Source organism: Perna viridis, chromosome 9, assembly GCF_037379345.1.
Source record: "Perna viridis isolate PV_CMFRI_1.1 ecotype Kerala chromosome 9, ASM3737934v1, whole genome shotgun sequence".
In the NCBI taxonomy this organism is placed as follows: domain Eukaryota; kingdom Metazoa; phylum Mollusca; class Bivalvia; order Mytilida; family Mytilidae; genus Perna; species Perna viridis.
The window spans coordinates 619,595-642,554 of record NC_142453.1 but is presented as its reverse complement, the minus strand read 5'-3'; the positions used below and the strand labels follow the sequence as shown (position 1 = coordinate 642,554).

Below are 22,960 nucleotides of genomic sequence, written 5' to 3'. Positions count from 1 at the left end.
TTAAGGTCTGAAAATAAGCAAATATATTAGATATATAAATGTAGTTATTTTTATATAAAAAATTACAAAAAAATACAATATTGTGTATTTCTGATAGAGAAGTGAGCAAGATTAGTCTCCTGAATATGGAAAAAACTTAATGCAGAAAAGAAACATGTACAGTATGCTCTACATATCACTTACTTAGCAGTTGTAAGAAGAACAAACAGACTGATAAAACTGTCCTTCAGTGTGGCAAAGTACTACAATAAAAATCAAAGTACTGATAGTACTGCTAAAAGTTAATATTCAGTTTGGTTTATAATGTGTAACTTTGCATAAAATCAATACTTGAATGAAATAACAAAAACATTGAGAAGATCTCATGTGATCTAAGATATATAAATATCCATCAAGTATAATTATTTAAGTGCAAGAATACTGGAAGTTTAATGCTATTTTAATTATTAGAATGTTTTAAACTGCTAGGGTCATTATCTTAATGAATTTTCATTAAATTACCACAAAATGAAAACATAAATAACCCTACGTAAGTTTTTGGCGGTCAATGGAAAATGCAACATTATCAATCCATTAAAATACAACTTATCACTATAAACTAGTAGCTACATGTATTTGTTTAAAAGTGTTACAGTAGTTTGATAAAATAAAAACTGTTTGAACCAAACTCCTTTCAGGCTAAATGTTATGTTCAGTTTGACAGGTGAACAGTTTACATAGACTGAAAAGATTCTGACTTATACAGGTTTCTGTTGGTTCATGATTTGGTGTAAACAAGAATAAAATATAAACAAAAAATGGAGGCCATTATTCAGTGGTATGTGACTAGGTCTGTAAAGGTAATGTTACTCTGTCCCCCAATAATACTTTATTGCAAATAAAACACACATCAAACACAAGATTAAGTGAGATAAACACAAAAGTATACTCACAGTATCACCACTAATACCAGAAAACAAATAAAATCCTGAAAATACATGTAAAAAATCTAGATCAGTTTAAATTCTAAAAGTACTGCCATAGTGATTCATGCAGATGGTTTTCTGGGGGCCCTGGTAATTTTTTGTTGGTTTTATTAGTATAGTATTAGTATATCTGTCAAAAAGAAACTACACTCTTAAAACTAACACAAATCATGGAAAGGCAGCCATTTTTATTACTTAGGTCTTAATACTGAACAAAATTATAAAGTCAGCAAAAAACTTAACTTCATCTATTAACTAATCATTTTATCATTTCACATTTTTGTTTTCCTACCTCCCTTACTTAATAACAGGTGAAATTATCTAAGTGGAAGATTGTCTATAAACAGCTGTTACCTGTTCTAAAAAATTTTTTTTTAACATTTACTTTACTTTTGAATGATATACAGTACACCCAGATAGATTCTCAAACTTCCATTTTGGTGTCACTTTTCGGAGTGACTCCAGGGTAATAAAAAAAATGCCATAAAAATTCCTGGAGTTATTTTGGACACTTCCTCCAAAAGACAATGAAATACTCCCAGCTGGGAGTTTTTATTGCCCTGATTATCCTTTGAAGTGAATGTAGGGAAAAAAGTCACAGAAAAATAGTCACGGATAAAAAGTCACAGGAAAAAAGTCACAAGAAAAAGTCACAGGAAAAAGTCACAATATATATTGTTAAGAATAATGGTCACATATATAGGGAAAAAAATTATAAATTTAATTTTGTTTTTTAATATCTTTATCATACATGTATTTAGGATTAATTTGTTATATAGATATATAAAATGTCATTTAACAGATAATTATTTTTTTTGGTAAATATAATTTAAATGCCTTAATATATATTTTGTTTATACTGTAGTTAATTCTTCCTGGATAGAGACCCAGTTGTTTACTTAGTACATGTATTTAATTTATAAATGACTCAGAAACCATAATGATTGAAATTTATCAAGGTCTCTATAAGTCCCTTATATTTAGAAGGAGTTGTGATTGAATACATAGCAATGAGACAATCGAATTTGATTTTCAATCAAGTCTTGAAACAAAACAAACAAAACAAAAACAAAAAATAAAACAAACAAACAAAGAAAAAAATCACAAAACTTTAAAAACAAAACAAACATACATACAAAGAAAAAAGTCACAAAACTTTAAAAACAAACAAAACAAAAAACAACAACAAAAACAACAAAAAACAACAACAAAAACCAAAACCAAAAACAAACAAATCATATATATTGTGACTTTTTTTCCTGTGACTTTTTTACTTGTGACTTTTTTTCCCACATATTTTGTGACTTTTTATCCTGTGACTTTTTTCTTGTGACTTTTTTCCCTTTACCTTTGAAGTAACCACCTACATCCTGTCTTACCTGTCAGGTGAACATGATTACAATACACAAGGTAATAAAATACTTGGAATGACTCCAAAATACTCCTAAAAAGACAATAAAATACTCCCTGATGGGAAAAATCACTTGGAGGATTTTAGGAGTCGATCTGTAATACTCTGTGATCCACTGGACACCAAAATGGAAGTTTGTGAATCTATATTCTCTGGATGTACTGTACATGTTCTGTAAATTAATTCACAAATTATTGCCAGCATTTACAAGTTCTAGAAAGTCTCCAATACCCCTGTTGGTCGAGATATCACTCACAACAAAATAGTGATGCATCATCAACAAAGTCAGTACTAATAGCTCTGTCCCTGATAGACATAGACTAAATCATATTGATATTGAAATTAACAACTTACCAAGGATAGAGAAAATAAGCATGAAAAACAACAGTAACATTAACATATCGAGGATAGGTGGCATGGACTGTAGAATCTGTCTTACTGTCCTGAAATGTAAACAAGATATAGTAATTAGTTTGGCAAAGATTGTAGACATGAATGACTGCTTGACTGATTGTGGTGTCACATCGTATAGCAGATATTTTTTTTTCAGGACAAAAACTTTTCCCTATTCAACAGATCCTGCTAGCACACTGAGTTGGATCTTAATTGTACGAGCTCACAGAAGCAACAGCCCAAAGTAGGCATGTTATCTTAACTCTTGACACATTAATCTGAGCCAACAAGTCATCATCCTTGGCAGAAAAGCATTGAATACCAAATTTGGTGTGACCCAGCTGGGGATTGAACCCACAACATCCCACACTCTGGCAATGTGAGCATACTTCCCAAAATCCATCCAGGAAGCTAATTCATGAATGAAAATGCATCCTTAAAATATAAAATGTATCAATAGACAAAACAATTTCCTTTAAATCCGAAGGTTTTACTAATGACAATTACTATATTGTATTCAGATTACACACAATGGTTACTTTCACCATATCTGTTCTTTTTTCTATTTGTTGAGTTTGTAACATTCTACATGAGTTGAAATAAATCATAAGCCATCAGACGTTTAGTAAAAGAGACAGAAGGGGCCTATTTACTACAAGTACTGTAAACGTATTAATTTTTGCGATTGCCTCAAGAAAGTGAAAAAAAGTACCTGCAAAAATATATTCACATTACCAAGTCCTTTGACAGTTATAAATATGGTTTCCACAATTTTGAATAGAAACATTGTTTTGTGTAAGGGTCGTGTCATTCAATGCAATCAAGTATGAATTTATACCAAGTCTTTTATATACACCTATACAGTAAAAGCATGTGGGTTATAATTTCTAAATTCATGATCTTGTTTATGTAATGATTTGTATCAATGGCAATAGAATACCTGTTACATTAAAGAAAATACTGTGGAAACATTCAATTAACAAAAAGAAAAAATGTAAGTGTAAAACACACACTACAGGTAATCACCATTTTATATAAATATATACACTGTTAGATTAAAATGGCCATATGAAACTATATATGTGGATTGCCAATTTGTTAATATCCTATTAACGGCCGTCATTAATTTATTGAAAATGACGGTAAAATAACTGATCAAAAGAGGAATCACGCACTGCCAAGACTATTGAAAAACTCTATCTTCATCAACCTTGAAAACCATGAAAATTAATACCCACGAACATGCTGACTTTTCAAAAACCACAAGAAATTAGCTGCCGCAAAAATTAATACATTTACAGTATTAAAATTCTCAAGTCAGTCATAATATGTATCATTCCATTGGTAAACCCTTCAAGCCTCTGAGGTCTTGATGTACCAAGAGTAAACTAAAGCATACCTTCTGACTCCTCGGCAGTAGTATGTATCAATCAGGAAGAGAGGACGGAGTGACCTTGTGACCCGAAAGTGGTTGTGCTGTCTTATTATAACTACGATTGTCTCTATAAAAACTATGATTAATGTGCAGCTCTGAAAGAGTAATCAAGGGAACCAAGGTTATAGCGGTAATCAAAGAAAATGGGATCGTCGATTCCAAATATGAAAAATATTGAATAAACTAAAATATATTTATACAAAATCTATACCTTGTAAATACATGTAACTTAATTTAGTGGCATTTCATGTATATTATGTAATAAAGACTTAAGTTGCAGAAAAGGACGTACAGCAAAATCTGTCAATACCAAACCCCTTTTAGAATTTTAAGTACCATTCTGAGTAAGAATCAGGCAATGGGTGGCACATCATATTTCTTAACTTGGTCTTTTTTGCCTCAAATTTTCAAAAGTGTCTAGTTCAGGAAAGTTTCCAATTCTTCTAGGATCTGGTTTGCAGTTCTTCTAGGGTCTGGTTTTCACAGGTTTCACTGTACAGGATTTATGCTCTGTTTGACATGTATACATGTACATAGCATGACATCAAGTTACCAAAATAAAACAATTACTGTATATACTCCAGCATAAATCAATCCCCTTTTAATTCAGACCACCTTTTCAGTCCAAAATTTCTGGAACCAATCCTTGACCCACTTATAAGTCGATTGATTTCTGACAGCTGCATCACTAAAATTCCTTAATTACAATGAGTATACCTGTTTGTTTTGTTAACTTCAATAATGTTGAAATAAATAATTACAAGCCAGAGTTGTTTTTATATTAGTAAGTACATAGTTGACAAGCCATGTGGATACTGCCATTTTTAATCTAGAGGAAGAAATGATAAAAAAATTCTCCTTTTTTGGTGCTCACTTCTCCTATTTGTCTGTGACATGGAGGAGTTCATGTAATATGTCAAATAGACAAAAATGACAATATTGTTATTTTTTAAACAGAATTTACATGTACTATAACTTCTCTTTGTCATCAATGTCTAGTTTAGGCCTGCATTCATTCTAATTTTGGTACAACCAATAATCCAAATTAAAATCATAAATACTGTACAGTGAACAACAAAAAATAAAACAAGGTTTATTATACTCTTACAATTCATTTTTGAGTTAAGAGGTTTCATCTTAAGGAAAAAGAAATTCATCAAAAGAATTGTTCTAACCAACTAAAATATTGAATACTTTTGTCATAAATTTTATGGTACATGTATATTATTCGGTCATGGTTCTAGTACATATTTTGGCTTTGGGCTATATGAGTGTACACAGGTAAAAATCAATACACAAAATGGATGAGTGGGAAATACAATAAAATCATAAAAGGCCAGTACTGTGGCAAAATAAAGACTAAACAGTACATGTTCTTTTACTGCAAAAGGTAGAAGACGAAGACAGTCTTCCTAAAACTGTTCACAATTTAAACATTGGGGTAAACGGCGCCGGACTGGCTGTTCAACTTTGCTATCACACTCGTGTCAATTATCAAGCTTTTGACATTTTCAAGATGAAAATTTTACTTCATAGGTTAGATCTTGCCTTTAAGTCGGAACCCTTCACAGCAGTTAAAAATTTAGTCCTAAAAATATTACTTGTAGGCGAGTATATATTGTAAGTCAAAATAATATGTATATATAGAGATATAAAATGTGACATTAATGTGTTGTCTTACATGTACTTCACACTATAATGCCAATGTCAATAGGACCATGGTTATTTAAGATTCTACACTGCCAAAGGTTCAATAGGACCGTGGTTATTTTAAGATACTACACTGCCAAAGGTTCAATAGGACCGTGGTTATTTTAAGATACTACACTGCCAAAGGTTCAATAGGACCGTGGTTATTTTAAGATACTACACTGCCAAAGGTTCAATAGGACCGTGGTTATTTTAAGATACTACACTGCCAAAGGTTCAATAGGACCGTGGTTATTTTAAGATTCTACACTGCCAAAGGTTCAATAGGACCGTGGTTATTTTAAGATACTACACTGCCAAAGGTTCAATAGGACCGTGGTTATTTTAAGATTCTACACTGCCAAAGGTTCAATAGGACCGTGGTTATTTTAAGATACAACACTGCCAAAGGTTCAATAGGACCGTGGTTATTTTAAGATACTACACTGCCAAAGGTTCAATAGGACCGTGGTTATTTTAAGATTCTACACTGCCAAAGGTTCAATAGGACCGTGGTGATTTTAAGATTCTACACTGCCAAAGGTTCAATAGGACCGTGGTTATTTTAAGATACAACACTGCCAAAGGTTCAATAGGACCATGGTTATTTTAAGATACTACACTGCCAAAGGTTCAATAGGACCGTGGTTATTTTAAGATACTACACTGCCAAAGGTTCAATAGGACCATGGTTATTTAAGATTTCAGCTTCATGATTATATTATACAACGTACCTTAATGAGGGTTCTTTTATGTCTGATGAATGTCTTAAAGCCCAGCCATTTCATTCTAATCCCCAGAATGATTATATTATACAATGTACCTTGATAAGGGTTCTTTTATGTCTGATGAATGTCTTAAAGCCCAGCCATTTCATTCTAATGCCCAGTTCTAATCCTAGTATCAACAACCCAAATAGTTCTAAGGAAGCATGAACCTGAAAAACAATCATTAATATACATATAGGTTTTAGTACCAGTACATGTATTTGTATATACATGTACAGCTATAAATAGTTCTTTTCTTTGAAAGTACTACTGTTCGTGGGGTACCAATTTTCGTGGTTTTCGTGGCTAGGCCAAGCCCATTGATACATGTATGTATACTGAAAACCTCAAAACCACAAATTTAAGAATCCACGAAATTGTGTTTCTTCCCTAACCCACAAAAATTGGTATCCACAAAATAAAGTACTTTCACAGTAGCATATATCTCTTTGTTTGAGAAACTTTAAAAACAATTTAATAACAAACCCCAACAGGAAGAGTCAAGTATGGAACAGCGGGTCTCTCACAAGCAGCTAACGACATCACCAAGATGGCAGCAAACAGATCCATCATGTAAAACACTTTATTATGAGCTATCTTGTAAGCAGGTAAAGCCTTGAAGTCCCTAGGATGAGTTTTATACTTGTCATTGTTTTCTCCCTCTTGTAGATAAATGGCAGCCTCCTGATAATTAAGTTCCCATTGTTTATATTTGTTATGCCTTCGACTGATAACATTATATGGTGTGTCATGTCCCTCTACTATCTGATGTGATGAACCAACACCTTGGCTAATATCATAAAGAGCATTAGCTCCAGTATAAACATGAGGACTGCTTGGTACATCATACTGGTCTTCTTCTGAAATCAGATTGATTATTGATTAAGATTAGAAATAAATATTTCATGTATTTCAGGACGAGAAGTTGAATGATTGCCATTTTTTTGTCAGTCGACAAGTAAGCATGCCACCACACTCAGACATATCATTCTCACTCCAAGCTAACAAATTGTCAATTTATCCCCTTAAACACTATGTGCATGGTGGAGAAATAGTGACCACTAACTTAAAAGTTTCTGGATTGAACTTATGACTTCCTGCACTCAAGGCAAGCATGCTATCCTGAGGCCATAGCGGTTTCTGAAATAAGGAAAACTTACCGTTTACAATACTTGAGATGATATTTCAGGTATTAGTGAATCATCTTGATCTTTATGAACAAGAAGCTCACTAGAGCCTAAATCGCTCACCTATTCAATATTGAAAGTACTGCCATATTCAACCCTTTATATCCTTATGTATTTATAATAAAAATATTAGTGAAATACATACAAATTCAGCAACTTGGGTTTTCTGGATAACAGGAAAATACTAGAAACATTGTCAGGGGATACAACTCCATGAAAAATAAACAGATTTTTCCGAAACTTGCACCAAAGATACATTTTGTAGACTGAACATTTTTTAATTCTTTCAACGGCAATAACGCTAACAAGGAGTCATCCTACAACTTTGGTCCAATAAAAACTTTTGTAGGTCTCAGAAGAATAATTTCATCAGTTGAAAGTGTATAACTATCTCATAATTTTCAAGATTTTAGCAAAAAATAGCCATCCTTGCTGAATGTTGTATTCTAGTTGTACCTGCTACCAAAACAGTCCAAAAGTGAAGTAATTTTAGAACTAAACATGGTAAGTCATTGATGTTATTTTAAATTTATCTACTAAAGGTACATAACAATTCCAAAAGTGACATTGACATTACACTTTTAGATAGTAAAATCTTTAAAAATGAAAAGTAGTTTTACGAGAGGCATTAAATGAAGATTTAGACTTTAAAACTGTGAAAAGATAGGAAGGTCTATAGACTTTTAAATAAATGACACTTATCCTACATACCTGGGAGTATGACAAATATATGTATTTTAACTTGATGTGGATTGCATTTTATTCTATTCTAAATGATGATGGGATTTAAGTGTATATATACAAGTACACATATACATGTATATGTACACAGACAAATTCATGGTTGTGGATGTGAAATAGTGATGAGCACCAACACACACTGTATTGAGCACTAGCACCCTACTGAACCTGATATACACCAGTGGAAGAAATTAGTAGTAGACCTAAGGACCCAGTCTATATAAAAATCAAGCAGGTCTATGATGATAGTCCGAAATGAAAATATGAAGCTAGGAATGGAAATTGAAGCTAAAACTGCACGAGGAACAAAATGACATTCAGAGAAATGAATCTGAGGTCAAATCAAAAGAAATGGAGATACTAAGGGATGAAAACAGGATGGTTAGGTTGGAAATTGAAACAAAAACTAAACAAATGTTAACTTTACAAGAACAAAATAACATTCATAAAAAGGAGATACAAAAAATAGTCTGAAAATTTATATAAGACGACAGTGATGCTCACTTTATTGTAACAATTCTTAGCTCCAACAGATACTCGACATTAGACGTAGACACAAACACAAAGACGAATGTAGGAAACAACTCAAAAGAACAGTAGGAAAAGACTGGAAAACTATCTTATTCCAAAGAAACTAAAACAATACAATAAAGTAAAAAAAGTTAAAAAGTAAACTCCAAAGACGATTATAACTTACAGATTGTTGGTGATTCCCCCCTGAATTCATTAATGAACAAAGAAACTACCGGTACTATGTATACAAACACAAACCTCAAATCTTATGTCAAGGGGAAAAAAATATTAGTGGTGCGTATATATACTTTGGATCAATCTCAACAATGTGCAAACACTTGGTGGTTGAAAGCAACAATCTGTCTAAAAAAACAGTACCTCAAATCTACAAGGAATTAAAAGAACTGACAAAATTAATTACCACTAAATTCAAGGACTATATTTTCAACTTGTCGCCATTATTTCACAGACTTGGACAGTTTAATTCACAAGTGAATGAGATAAACAAGAAGATACTAAATCTTTAAAGTGACAACATAATTGTGATGTCAAACAAGTTACATTCAAAAACAGACATATGTTTGAGGATGGAACTCATTTTTCTAAAAACAACCAAATTTGCTACATTGATAAAAGAAAATGTAAATGAACAACTTGGTCTAAAACCATAATCAGATTACATGTACAAACAAGAGGGTAACTATCCCTATCATCCATACTTTGATAGTTAGGATCATCACCTGCATTAGTCACCCAATAATCAGGTTATGGACAACCCTAACATTAGACCATTTGAAAGGGACATTATTATGCGATTGCTAGGAATGTAATAACTATTATCTATTTCAACATTTGTGTTCTGTCATGTATGAAAAGGTGATATTATTCAATTGACCATAAAAAATTCCCTTTTAATCTGATCAGAAAGATTAGATTTATATTAAGCAAAATCATTAAATAAGAACAAGTAGTTCTTCACAATTTCTTTTTTCAGTATTTTGCTATGAAGAACATCAGCTAAAACATGAATTATCTTTCTTAGAATAATGATTTCAAAACCTTATATACAGGTCACTAAACATGACATTCTTATGTTTAAATACAGATTCTAGTCACTACAATGTTACTACTATAGGCTGTTGGAACATAAATGGCTTCTCTAGTCTAGTCAGAAAATTTCAGATGTAAATATTGATAAATATGATGTTTTTGGTATAACTGAGAGCTGGACCAATAGTGAATCAGATATTGCTTTACCTGGCTTCAAGGTTTTCCATGAATAAGGTAGTAAGAAAAAAGGTAAAAAAGGTCGGTGATCTGGCAGAATTATATTATATGCTAGAAATAATTTTTCTAAAAGCAATTCAATAACAAAAATATAGAGCAATAAAAAATTTACATGGATAAAAATGAGCAAAAACTTGTGTGGCACAACACATGACATTTATCTGTGTTGCCTGTATATTAAACCCCAATTTAGATCTTTTTGCCCAAAAAATGATATTTTTGTTTGAAAACCGGCATTCTTTATAAATGAATATTCCCAAATGGGAAACATAAGACTAGATGGTACATCAGACCTGTTACCTAACTCCTATACTGCTGATATTTCTTTGCATTACAGAAACAACTTAGACAAAGAAATAAATGAACAATGAATGGTGATTCACTAGGGTACAACACATACTACAGACCTACAGGTGGCAGCACTAATGGTGATTCACTAGGGTACACACATACTACAGACCTACAGGTAGTAGCACTAATGGTGATTCACAAGGGTACAACACATACTACCTTCCTACACGTAGTAGCACTAATGGTGATTCACTAGGGTACAACACATACTACAGACCTACAGGTAGTAGCACTAATGGTGATTCACTAGGGTACAACACATACTACCTTCCTACAGGTAATAGCACTAATGGTGATTCACTAGGGTACAACACATACTACCTTCCTACAGGTAATAGCACTAATGGTGATTCACTAGGGTACAACACATACTACCTTCCTACACATAGTAGCACTAATGGTGATTCACTAGGGTACAACACATACTACAGACCTACAGGTGGTGGCACTGTAGATCATTTTATTGTTTCAGAAGATAGTTTCATGAGTTTGTTTTTATGAATGTTCTTCCACCAAATGAGTTATCAGATCACAGCATTTTATGGGTTGGTTTAAAAAGTAATGCTTTAAATACAAGTTTAAGTAATTCTGAAAATAAGATTCTACTTTTGAAATGCTGCCTGGAAAATATGATATAGAATCAGGATCAATACATGATTTTATCAGCACATTAGCAGATAGTAATACATCTTGCTTGATCAACCAATTTTTGCTAGAGGTAAATAACTCATCAGCTGACATTAACACACTTTCAGATAATTTGAACAATATTATAATAAATTCTGCAAAAAATGTTTCCACTTTAAATTTTTGTGAAGAAAAAGAAAAGAAAGAGAAAATTTGAAAAGAAATAGTTTAATGGTAATTGTCACTTCATGAAGTACGAGCTGAATAATACATGTATTGGAAAGAAGCTAAAAAAGAATCCAGATGATCACTATTTATAAATCTAGCTACCATAGATTAAGAAAAGAATATAAAAAAACTGCTAAAAGATATAAAACAAAATTCCATGAAATAAGTTGTCAGCAAATTAGACTCATTGCATGGAAAAGACCTCAAAGCTTTTTGGACGACAATAGACGATTTAAGACAAGAGGTGAAAAATCAAGAAAATCCCATTTTAATGAAAGCTTGGGTGGATTATTTAAAGGGGTAGTATACCAGTAACAGTGATGATGTTAACACTGATTTATCAAAATTAGAAGAAGAAACTTGTACAAAAAAGATCTAGATTTTGTATTTAATTGTAAAGACGTTAGAGATGGTATCAAGAACCTTAAGAGAAATAAACAACCTGGAATTGATCTAATTTATAATGAATTTTTAATTCTTGGCAAAGATGTATTGTTATTACCAATTGTTAATCTTTTTAATAGAGTTTTATCATTGGGTATCTTTTCAGAAACCTGGAATATTTCATGCATTTCCTTTTTGCATAAAAATGGTGATATTTATAATTGTAAAAACTATCGTTGCTTAAGTTTGACTAGTTGTATGGGCAAATTATTTACATCTCTTTTACATAAAAGATTGCATAAATATATGGAAAATAATGTAGTATTAATGTATGGCCTTTTCCATATTGGCCCTTTAACATGCCCGAGGTATTAATGATGGCCAAGGATGATGTAATAGACCGCGGCAATGCCGAGGGCTATTACAGCCATCCAAGGTCATTATAAATAACAAGGGCACGTTACAGGGCCAATATGGAAAAGGCCATGCATTGATACTTTTATTAACCAACTTAATTTCAGGACATAGTCAGAACCTATTATCAATACATATGATTTCACATTTATTAAAAATAAGTTCATATCTCAATGAATCAATTATTTATGAAAAAAAAACATGAAAGTTTAAAAGTTTAGTTGTCTTTTCCAATAATCCCCACCCCACAAATCTGGTTCCCTGGTCAATATTGTAAGCGATCCTAGAGAGAAACTTGTGGAATGAAAATATTACCCGGGCTTCCAGGTTACCACCCCCAGCCCCCAACCTGGAATATTTGGGTTGTTTCCGTTATCATTCTTGGGTTTATTGATACTGACTTAGTATGTGACCCAGGAAATTTAAAAAACAAACAAATAATTTAACCATTTTTTACGTAAAACCCTTGTTTTTAAGTGCATTTTGATCTAGAATCAAGCTATGTTCAAATGTTGTGGGAACTCTTTTGACAGAGCACACAAGGTAGGTGAGTAAAAAGAGAAAAGATATGTACTTTGAAGATTAATTTCAACAACTTGATTCATGCAAAATAATGAGATTTGACTGCACATTTCGTCTTTGAAAATTACTAAAACATAAAAGTCACCTTTTTTCTTTAGCATTTCTGTGTAGGAAAGTATGGGCTCCCACTTCAAGATTTCAATTTGTTGCCTTTTTCCAATAATTCCCCCCCCCAAATGTTAATAATAATTTATATAATAAATTTCAAGCAGGATTCAGACCAGATTATAGAACAACAAACCACATATTCACAATTAAAACTTTAATCAATAAAGGTTTAAATAAACTTAAATAGCCAATTTTTGCTTGCTTTGTAGATTTCTGCAAGTCGTTTGATTCAGTTTGGCACTCTGGACTTTTTAAGAAACTGTTAGACTTAAAAATAGGTGACAATTTTAATAAAATTATAAAATTTATATATTCTAACTAAAAATTTGTTGGCAAAAACAGTAAACTTATCTCTCCCATAAATTACGTACATAAAGGAGTCAGACAGGGAGGTGGTTAAGTCCTTTACTCTTTAATATATACACAAATGACCTCCCCGAAACCTTTGATCAGTTAGACACAGATCCGATTCAATTAGATTTTACAAAACTTAATTGCTTGCTACATGTATATGCAGATGACTTGATCTTGTTATCTGAAAGTGAAAAAGGTCTGCAATCCTGTCTTGACCATTTTTCTACATACTGCACTAGATGGAAGTTGAAAATAAATCTTTCTAAAACAAATGTTATGATATTCAGTAAAGGGAAAAGAAATTTATCTTAAGTTTATTGTAAATGATCAAAAATTAGAAGATGTAGAAAAATACAAATATTTAGGAATTATTTTAACTTTTCGCAGAAATTTAAAACATACTGCAGATCATATATGTACAGTAGAGGATTAAAAGCAATATTTAGTCTTTAAACTAAAATACTTGACTTTGACTTAGCTGGAGTTAAATTAAAATTAAAACTGTTTGATACTTTCCATCTAAAAGGCATCTAATTAATTTTCTTCTATATGTGAATTAGGTAGAACACCCATTTTGGGTTATATAAGTACACTGGCTCTTAAGTATTTTAAAAGATTTAATCAACTTCCATCTAGCAGAATAGTCAAAGAAGCTTTTGAGGTAGATCAGGGTCTCAACACTGAAGGACAAAAATCATGGTATTCTTTTATTAATAATACTACTAAACAGATGAATACAAATTTAGACAATTAATGTGACCTGTGCCCAAGCTAAAACAACATAGGGATGAAATTATTAGACTTTGTGGATAGTAATTTACGAAAACAGTATAAATAACAAGCATTCTGACAGTATTGCTGATGCAATACAGTGTCCCCTTTCGGCCTTTGAACTCATTGCCTTTATGAGATTTTTTTTAAATATGTGAACTAACAATGGATGGTGTTATTTTTTTAACAATCAAGAGAAAATAACTCTTGAACAGCAAAAGCAAATTCCATCAAAATCAAACCTGAGCTTCATTTTACAGTAGTTAAAAACATTTTTACATTACAGAAAGCTGTATAAAGACATTCTCTTTCTATCACCTGGAAAGTTGAAAAAACCTTGTTATTATGAATTAAAGGGTAAATAACTCTAGAATGACAGCAGCAATTTGCATCAAAATGATGTAACATAAAATTTTATGTAATTTTCTATGTCAGAGGACCATAAGTTCCATATAAACCATTTTGCCACAATAATATTTAAATTTAATTTGTAACTTGTCATGATAAGTCCAGCTAACAAATATGAAATCAATTGGATGAGGCATTACAAAGAAAAGTCTGGAAAACATAAAACTTTATGAAATTTTCTATGTCCAAGGGACACAACTTCTGTAAAAATCATTCAACCATAACATCATTCGAACTTAACTTGTAACTTGTCATGATAAGACTATATACCATATATGAAATCAATTGGATGAGGCATTACAAAAAAAGTCCAGAAAACATAAAATTACATGAAATTTTCTACGTCCAAGGGCCATAACTTCTGTAAAAATCATTCAACCGTAAGGTCATTCAAACTTAACTTGTAACTTGTCATGATAAGACTATATCCCAAATATGAAATCAATTGGATGAAGCATTACAAAAAAAAGAGTCCAGAATGAGAATTTAATGTGTTCTATTAAAAGGTAAATCAGCTTCTTATTGTTGAAAAAGTCATGTGATTGTACAATTATTCAACTTTGCATTTATAAATAGCCACATGCTTTTGGCCAGGGTTGAGTGAATTTTAACCATAGTCAGTTTTGTTTGGTTCAGTATCAGATATTAATATCTGATTGACACCTTCATTAAAATCAGTGTGTGGTGACTGATATAGAATCTTTTCAGCAATGTCATAGGCTTCAGACACCTGTGCAGTCACGCGTAGTCAACTGACCATAGCGTGTTTACTGCTAATTACCTTGTAGGATGCAAAACTAAGAATAAGTGCTTATGCACTACTAATAGAAAAGGGCAGATATTCCAGACCAAAAATACCAAGAAATTGAAGATTATGCACTATGTGCAATAAGATTGAAGATAAAAAACATTTCTTCTTATTCTGTAAAAAATATTATCAGTCTAGAGAGACTTTATTTATAAACCTAAATATGAATACAAATTAGAGTGAAACCCAGTGATGAAACATATATGTAAATTTATTCAGTTTTCTTTTTCTAATATCTAATGTTTGTATCTGAATAACCATGTTTAGATATTTCATCCTCTGTCTTTTTTCGTGTATTGTTCCTAAGGATTAAATACAATGTACCTAGACATTGTAGTGGAAGATTTCAATTACTTTATTGATTACCTAATAAATAGTCTTAGTCTTAGAAATTGGCTAAATTTCCTTTCAAATCTACAGTGCAGTCTACATAAAATTATGATGGGTCTATGTTGGCCAAAAATTAAGTTTCTAACACTGATACACTCTTCAGTAACTGCGGTTCTTCTGTGAAGAGGGATTTGATTCTGTGATGTAACTAAAAAATGTGGCATTTTTAGATTCTAAATATCTAATTTAATAAGATGCATTGAAAATTAACTACAAACGATCTCCTTAATACATTTTTTTCAGGGCAAACCACTAGACTGTCATGTACAAGAACATGCATAAAATCAATACCAAATGAGGATTCAATATTGAATGAAACATGGTTTTGTACAAATGAAAATATTGCATAATAATAGTAACTTTTTGCATTCTCAGATTTTAAAGTAGTACTAGTACTAGTAGTCAGGATACATTGTATCGACTATCTATAATTATATCTGTCTTCATATTTCCACACTTCCTTATCATACTGACAACTATGTGCCGTTTGAGATCTGAGATAAAGGAGCAGTTGATGTAGCCAGTTCTCCCATTAAGCCAACACTACATACCACACTTACAATTTATTATTATTAAAAAATTCAGTGTAATATTATTGTGTATTGTATTGAAACTGATGGAAGTGTCAAAGGTCAATTCCTCTTAAAACATGGCAACATTTTGCATCCAGCTTTAGTTTGATATTGATATAGTAACTTGAATTATTTTTTTTCTTTTGTGCTGTACCTATCGACGTAAACCCATTTTCTGTTCGTAATAGGAGTGGGCTTTCCATGTTACCCGCCATATTGTCTGCATTTTCATCTAGATAATGATAAAAGCCGAGAATAATAAACATTGGGAAAATATCTTCCGAACAAAGTCCACTTCCGGTTAAATAGAAATAGTTCCTTGACAACATAAAATTATTACGCAGCTATAAATCCGTCTTAATTAATTATATATCGAATAAGAAGTATTCTAAATAACTTAATACTTCTAAATATTGTACAGTTTCTCAACATAAAATTTTCAATGCATTTATCACACGGAATAATTAAGACCTCTTTGCTGTTAAGTCTAGGTTGTAAACATACTGGTTGTGATGCGACCTAGGATTTGATGATAATGGTAGACAGAAGAAAAATTGACGTTTAACTAAACAAAAAGTATATTTTTTATTACAAGGGTTCAGTGCTAATTAAAAATGGCAGTCGCAGCTCTTCGTTCAAAGACGCTTACTGATTCCATTGCCACAGAACCTACTTTAAACATGAGGTTAACTGTTCCACAACCACCCCAAAAGGGTGCACCAAGCAAAATTAGAAACAGACTCCGGTTGGACCCTGCTAGGGCGTTAGAACCTGCTAGGAAAAAGATAGCAACTATTGAAGCCCAACGTGTTATGTCAGTATTTGATGACACAATACAGAAGTTAGAGATTTCTAGCATGCTTCCATACATTCTTGAGAATTTGGATCGGTTCAGAATTAGTTTTGGATCTGAACTAGCAAGTCTTTTGGAAAACCACAATGTAATCATTAGCAGTTACAATGAAATAAAAGAACAGCTAGACAGACAATTGCAACGTAACAGAATAAGAACAGCTAGCTCTGTAAGGAGTGATGCATCTCAAGATGAAACAGATGATGTAAACGAAACTCATGCAACTGAGGGGGATGGAGAGCAACCATTTGAAACAGGTCAGCTAAGTCCAGTTGAGAAGGCGCCATCTAGAAAAAGCAGTGCGGGTAGCCAAAGATCTGCTTCATCAGTGCAAAGCTTTGACAGTCAAACTGAAAGAACAATGAGAAGTTTAAGTCTTGTTGCACAGCAGTTAAGTTCATCTTGTAAAAACATTCTTAGAGCTTTCCAGGTAAATGTTAATGCTTTTAACACTGTGAAAGCCCACTTTAATAACCGCCCTGCTGAAAGTGAAAAAATGTTGTCATATATGAAAGATCTAAAAGAAATTTTATTAAACAAGCTTTTAACAACCCCTGAAGAGGAAAAAGAAAGAATGACATATATCCAGGAAGTCTCGCAGAGGGAAAGGAACAATGCTGCTATTATTGCCAAGATGGAGGAAGAGCTACAGGCTGCAGTTGCTGATAAAGAAGAAGAGGTATCTACAATTTATTTAGTTGTATACATTGAACATACATCTTCAACTTTTTTAAGACAAATTTTGTTGATTAACAAAAATGTATATTGAATGCATAATAAGTATACATACTTTTTTCTCTGCTATGATCTTTGCTGATGCTTAACCTGAAAAAAATATTACATTTAACACGATATAAGTCTACCACATGCTTGTTTGATGTACACTTAACAATAGATAATGACAATATCCAAGAGGTCATCCTGTCTATAATAAGGCATTTATACTTCCTTGATTGAGAAACATTTAGTAAACATCAATTTATCAAAATAAGAAAATTGGCTACATGTAGCACTTTGGACATTCAATGAAACTTTTAATAAAGTACAAGATTATTGCATTTTTATAATTAACAGAAAACAACAAAGTATGCATGTACACATGTCAAGCCACAAATATTGAACACATGAAAATTACCTGATTTACTGTCTTAAAATATACATATGTTGAATTATGCTGCCCTAATGATTTTAGTTTACTCAGGAAAATACCAATTATGATTTCTTTTAAAAATTCACATCTTTCTTCTCCTTTTTGCAGATGAAAAAGAAAAATGATGTCATCAAAAAACTTCAAACAGAGCTTCAACAAATTATCAATTTCTCCAAAGACAACATTTCCAGAATTAAGAATGAACAGGAGAAGCAGGAATCTGCAGATAAGAAGAACCATGAAGGAAAGATACAAAGACTTCAAAATGAAATTGTTCAGTTGAAAACACAGCTTCAAAATCTTGTTTTAGAACATAGAGAAAAAGAGCAAGATCTAAGAAGAGTATGTTTCTTTGTTAACATGGAAGTTTTTGTATGGGGGTATTTCTCACTACATTTGTGATCACCAATTATCCACACAAAAAATTCCTAGGCAAATATTTATTGCTTAATAAGCTAAGAATGTTCAGTTGTCTGACTGAAATGTTTGACCTAGTAAATTGTGAAAGTAACATTTCTCAAACTTCCATGGTTACAATATATGGTTTTTTTTTCTTGTTGAAGTAGTATAATTTGATAAAGCTTATAAAGAGGTGGATGTAGAATGCACAGTTTGATTTTTATGGAAAACTATATGAATCTTAAATATAATAAAGAAATGCTAATTAAAATTGTCAGTTAAATTTCATATATATATATATGATTGTACTACAATGTATGTTTTCTTGTTTCAGATGAAGTACAAAGTAGAATCTCAAGTTGAGGGCTTGATACAGAAATATGATGTAGAAATGAATGAAAGACAGGTAATAGATTAGACTAGTGATATGATCCTTTTAGATTACCACTCTTCTTTAATGATCATACAAGTACTTAGTTTTCTAAGCAAAGATAACAAAGGAAAACATTATTTTAGGTGAAAAAAAATAGATCTGTTTCCTGCTACCTTACATTTTGTAGTTTTTTGTGCCTACCCTAAACATTTTAGAGCACTACTGGTATCACTAACCACTTCTAACATTTCCATAACTTAACATGTTAAAAAAATAATTTTCAAAGATTCACTGTGAATTCCAGGATAAATGGCATCTTAAAGTTGCATACAATTGCAAAGCTTACAAAATAAGGCTTTCAAAATCAATATGCTAATGGTAAGATGGTAGAAACTCTTCACAAAATTTACTTGAATAAACAATACTGAAAATTCACATTTTTACTTTTTCTAAATGACAGCGTTTAGGCAAATTACTCACACATGTAAACAATATTCATACACTTTTGTAGTAAATTACAAATATGATTTTAAAGTACACATTCTCAGCTTTATTTTGACTACTTCTTATCAGAATAAACACAAATGATGCACTTACAATGCATAGATCTAGGTTCAGTATGTTTTTGGTACTACATAGGGGGGTGGCTATTTGACCCAGAAGTGGTTAGTTGAGACCACAGGTTAAAGTCTAGATTGTTTCCCCATTAACTCAATGTAAACAGTTTTTTTTTAATAAAATAAATGAAACAAGACTTATATTGTTTTGGCCTTAGACAATTATCACAGTTGAAATATATCATTTTTCCATTTAGCACCTATATGTACTGCCTGAAATCTTAAATATTAGGCTACTGCTGTCACTGCTGTGATACATTTGTACTAAGAATTATTGGTGATTTTCTAAAAAAAAATAGATATTTGGTTATTATGTTATCCTTGGAAATATAAATAGTTTGTAGATTTTTTAACAATTTTAGTAATTTCCAAACAAAAATTTTGTACATTTTTAATTCATTGATTTTATTTACACATATTTCGCTTTTCATTTGAAATTTGATTTGTGGTTTTGCTTAAGGATGAACAACAGAGAAATAAGTATACACAAAACAGTTGTTTCACAATACAAGCAGTTAATGGCAGCAATGTTAGCAAACAAAATATGTTTATTTCTTTCCCAGGAAGAATATGAGGAAATTGAGGCTGCATACAATGCCCAGAAGAAACAGCTTGATGAGGTGGAAGAGAGGTTTAAGACCATGTCACAAGAGTATGACCAGATTCAGGAGGAGAGGAGGTTAGCAAGAGAGAAACGTGAGGCTGCAGAGAGAGAGATGGCTCTTATGGTCAAAGCTGCTACTACCATCCAAGCTTTCTGGAGATCATTCAAAGTCCGTAAGGCTCTTAAAGCCAGAAAGAAGAAAGGTGGTGGAAAGAAAGGAAAGAAATCTTAATCTGTGTTTGACATAATTCTGGGTTGTGAAGCTTTTCAAGCTGAAAAGGAAAAGAGAAGCAACTGTCATAAAAATCCTTTCTTTTCAATTTACTGTTGTTCTTGTGGAACTATTAATATATTTTTATACTATCCGTAAGAGGCAGAATGTAGGACACACTTTTTTGGAATACATTCCAGTAATTTTATAGTTGGCTCTTATTTGTAAATATCACTTTAATGGTTGGTTGGTTGGTTGGTAAAAGTTGTGATTAACTCATGATTAATAATACAGTTAGCAATTGACACCAAATAAGGAAATCAAGCTGATATTTCCTTTGAGATAAATAGCAATAAAACTACTGGATTTTCAACTTCCACTATTAACCATCATAATTTTTGACTGCCTGTAAATTTCAGATTCTTTTACAAATGTACTTTATAATATAAAAAAAACATGTTATATAATTTGGTTAAGAAATACAAATCATTCATGCATTTGTTTGTTATCTTTTACATATGAGTTGTTCCTCCTGTTGAATTATTAGTATTTTTTATATACTGAGTTGATGGCATTTCTCACCGTCACTAGTAAACTTTTCTGTACACAATCATCCAGGCTGTGATAATAAATTATGTACTGTATTACTCTTGTCTTGTGTTTTATGTTAATATTTTGTTAATCAGCAGAAAAGTTATATTATGTCATTAATCAGTTTGATCATTGTTGCCCTTCACTTTTCAATGATGGGTCTGAATCAACTGCATAGATTTAGTCTTTTTTTTTCTTCTAAGTAAAAAGATAAAAAGAGTAAATCAAGGGAACCAAGATTCAACACAACAAAGAACATGAATTAACCCTAATAATATGCACAAAGCAACTCAGACTCCACTTAAAACTGGGAGCATGGACCAGGTCAGCAGTAGGTTAAGTGTCCTCTGCTTTATAAAAACAACTGCCAAGCTGCTTGTGAAAAGTCGTCTAGTGTAGCTGAGTTGTCTCCCCTCAGCTCTCAACATTTGTTGCAAGTTTATTAGAGATGATCAGACAGCTTAGGTAATAAATTCCCCATTTTTTTGGATTTATTGGAATAAGAAATGGAGCTTATTTAGTTTTTTTTTCTTTTTTGCAAAATAAATAAGAACAATATGAATTAATCATGCAAAACCCTCAAGTTGGATCATCTCCCTTTGCAGACCAGATAATAATTATCTTCATGCATATATCTACACATGATCCATATCTTCCCTATGAAATGTCATCAAAATCCATTCATCCATTTAGGAGCACTTGCCAGATATGATGTAAGACATGGTGATTTTTGTAATTCAAAACTTTGTGAAGATAAAACTACATGTACATGTAGAGCCAATACTAAATACCAGATTTATTAATTGATGAATTTTCAATGTCTATCTCATTGAGGCTTGATGTTTTAACATCTCATCCCATGTCAGGAGTTTCGCTTTCTTAACTCGTACATTTATTAGTTTGCACATGTAGAATTGGTTATTGCATTTACTGCACGGCAACCATGGTGTATCCCTTGATACAACTAGAGAACCTTACATGAAACAAAACCTTATCTAACGTACAAGGATAATAAATATTATTGCAATCATTTTCAATCAATTAAGTATTGCTCTCTCTTAGTATCAGGCAAAATGTGTATAAAGTGTAGCACATGAAGAGTTTTTGTAAAGTTTGCCTTTTTTAAGATATTGATAGGTCAAACTTCCATGTCCCAGTTTTTAGTGGAGTCTGAGTTGCCCATTTGCTTTATTACTTTGTATGTATGATTTTAGTTACTGTATGTTCTTTGTTGTGTGTGACTGTTTTCCACATCTGGTCTTTGTCCCTGGATTACATTCTTTTGATTACCGCTATAATCTTGTTTCCCTTGATTACTCTTTTGTTGAAATGCACTTCTTAAAATTGGTGGCAAAATTTTTCTGCATTTTTTCCCTATAGAAGCAGTAAAAAAATATCAATGTCACAGATGCTTTAAGATAATATTAAATAGATTTTTGGTTATTTTCTATATATATTTGAGGCAAGAATAATCAAGGGAACCAAGGTTATAACGGTAATCAAAAGAATGTAATCTAGGGACAAGGACCAGACATGGAAATTAGACATTCACAACAAAGAACATAAAGTAACTAAAATCGTACATGCAAAGTAACAAAAGTACTGGTATGAAGGAGCAACTCGGACTTCACTAACAACTGGGAGCATGGACCAGGTGCACCGGTAGGGTAAGCGTCCTCAGCTTTTTTAGAAACACCCGTCAAGTTTCTCAGAAAAAGTCATTCCCGAGGTAGACAAACAAGGAAAGGAAAACTATGACACAATGAATAAATCAATT

General features: G+C 31.9%; 2 protein-coding genes across 2 annotated transcripts in view; one reads left to right on the top strand and one right to left on the bottom strand.

The window, feature by feature from the left end:
* LOC148606012 (two pore channel protein 1-like) overlaps positions 1–16,661 on the bottom strand; it is a 38,843-nt gene extending 22,182 nt beyond the window's left edge. Inside the window, exons 1-7 of the mRNA XM_088546978.1 lie at positions 16,540–16,661; positions 7,147–7,520; positions 6,717–6,830; positions 4,169–4,299; positions 2,731–2,819; positions 933–967; positions 184–242 (exon numbers count right to left, since the gene is read on the bottom strand). Of these exons, the coding sequence (XP_088403104.1) occupies positions 184–242; positions 933–967; positions 2,731–2,819; positions 4,169–4,299; positions 6,717–6,830; positions 7,147–7,520; positions 16,540–16,651 (914 nt within the window). The 5' untranslated portion in view covers positions 16,652–16,661. The remainder of the gene's footprint in view (positions 1–183; positions 243–932; positions 968–2,730; positions 2,820–4,168; positions 4,300–6,716; positions 6,831–7,146; positions 7,521–16,539) is intronic.
* A 216-nt stretch (positions 16,662–16,877) lies between these two features.
* On the top strand, positions 16,878–21,239 carry LOC148606011 (dynein regulatory complex subunit 10-like). Its single transcript, XM_088545735.1, has 4 exons — positions 16,878–17,917; positions 18,497–18,730; positions 19,122–19,193; positions 20,341–21,239. The coding sequence occupies exons 1-4, from the start codon at positions 17,000–17,002 to the stop codon at positions 20,611–20,613; spliced, it is 1,497 nt and encodes a 498-aa protein (XP_088401861.1). The 5' UTR covers positions 16,878–16,999; the 3' UTR covers positions 20,614–21,239.
* Positions 21,240–22,960: the final 1,721 nt, after the last annotated feature.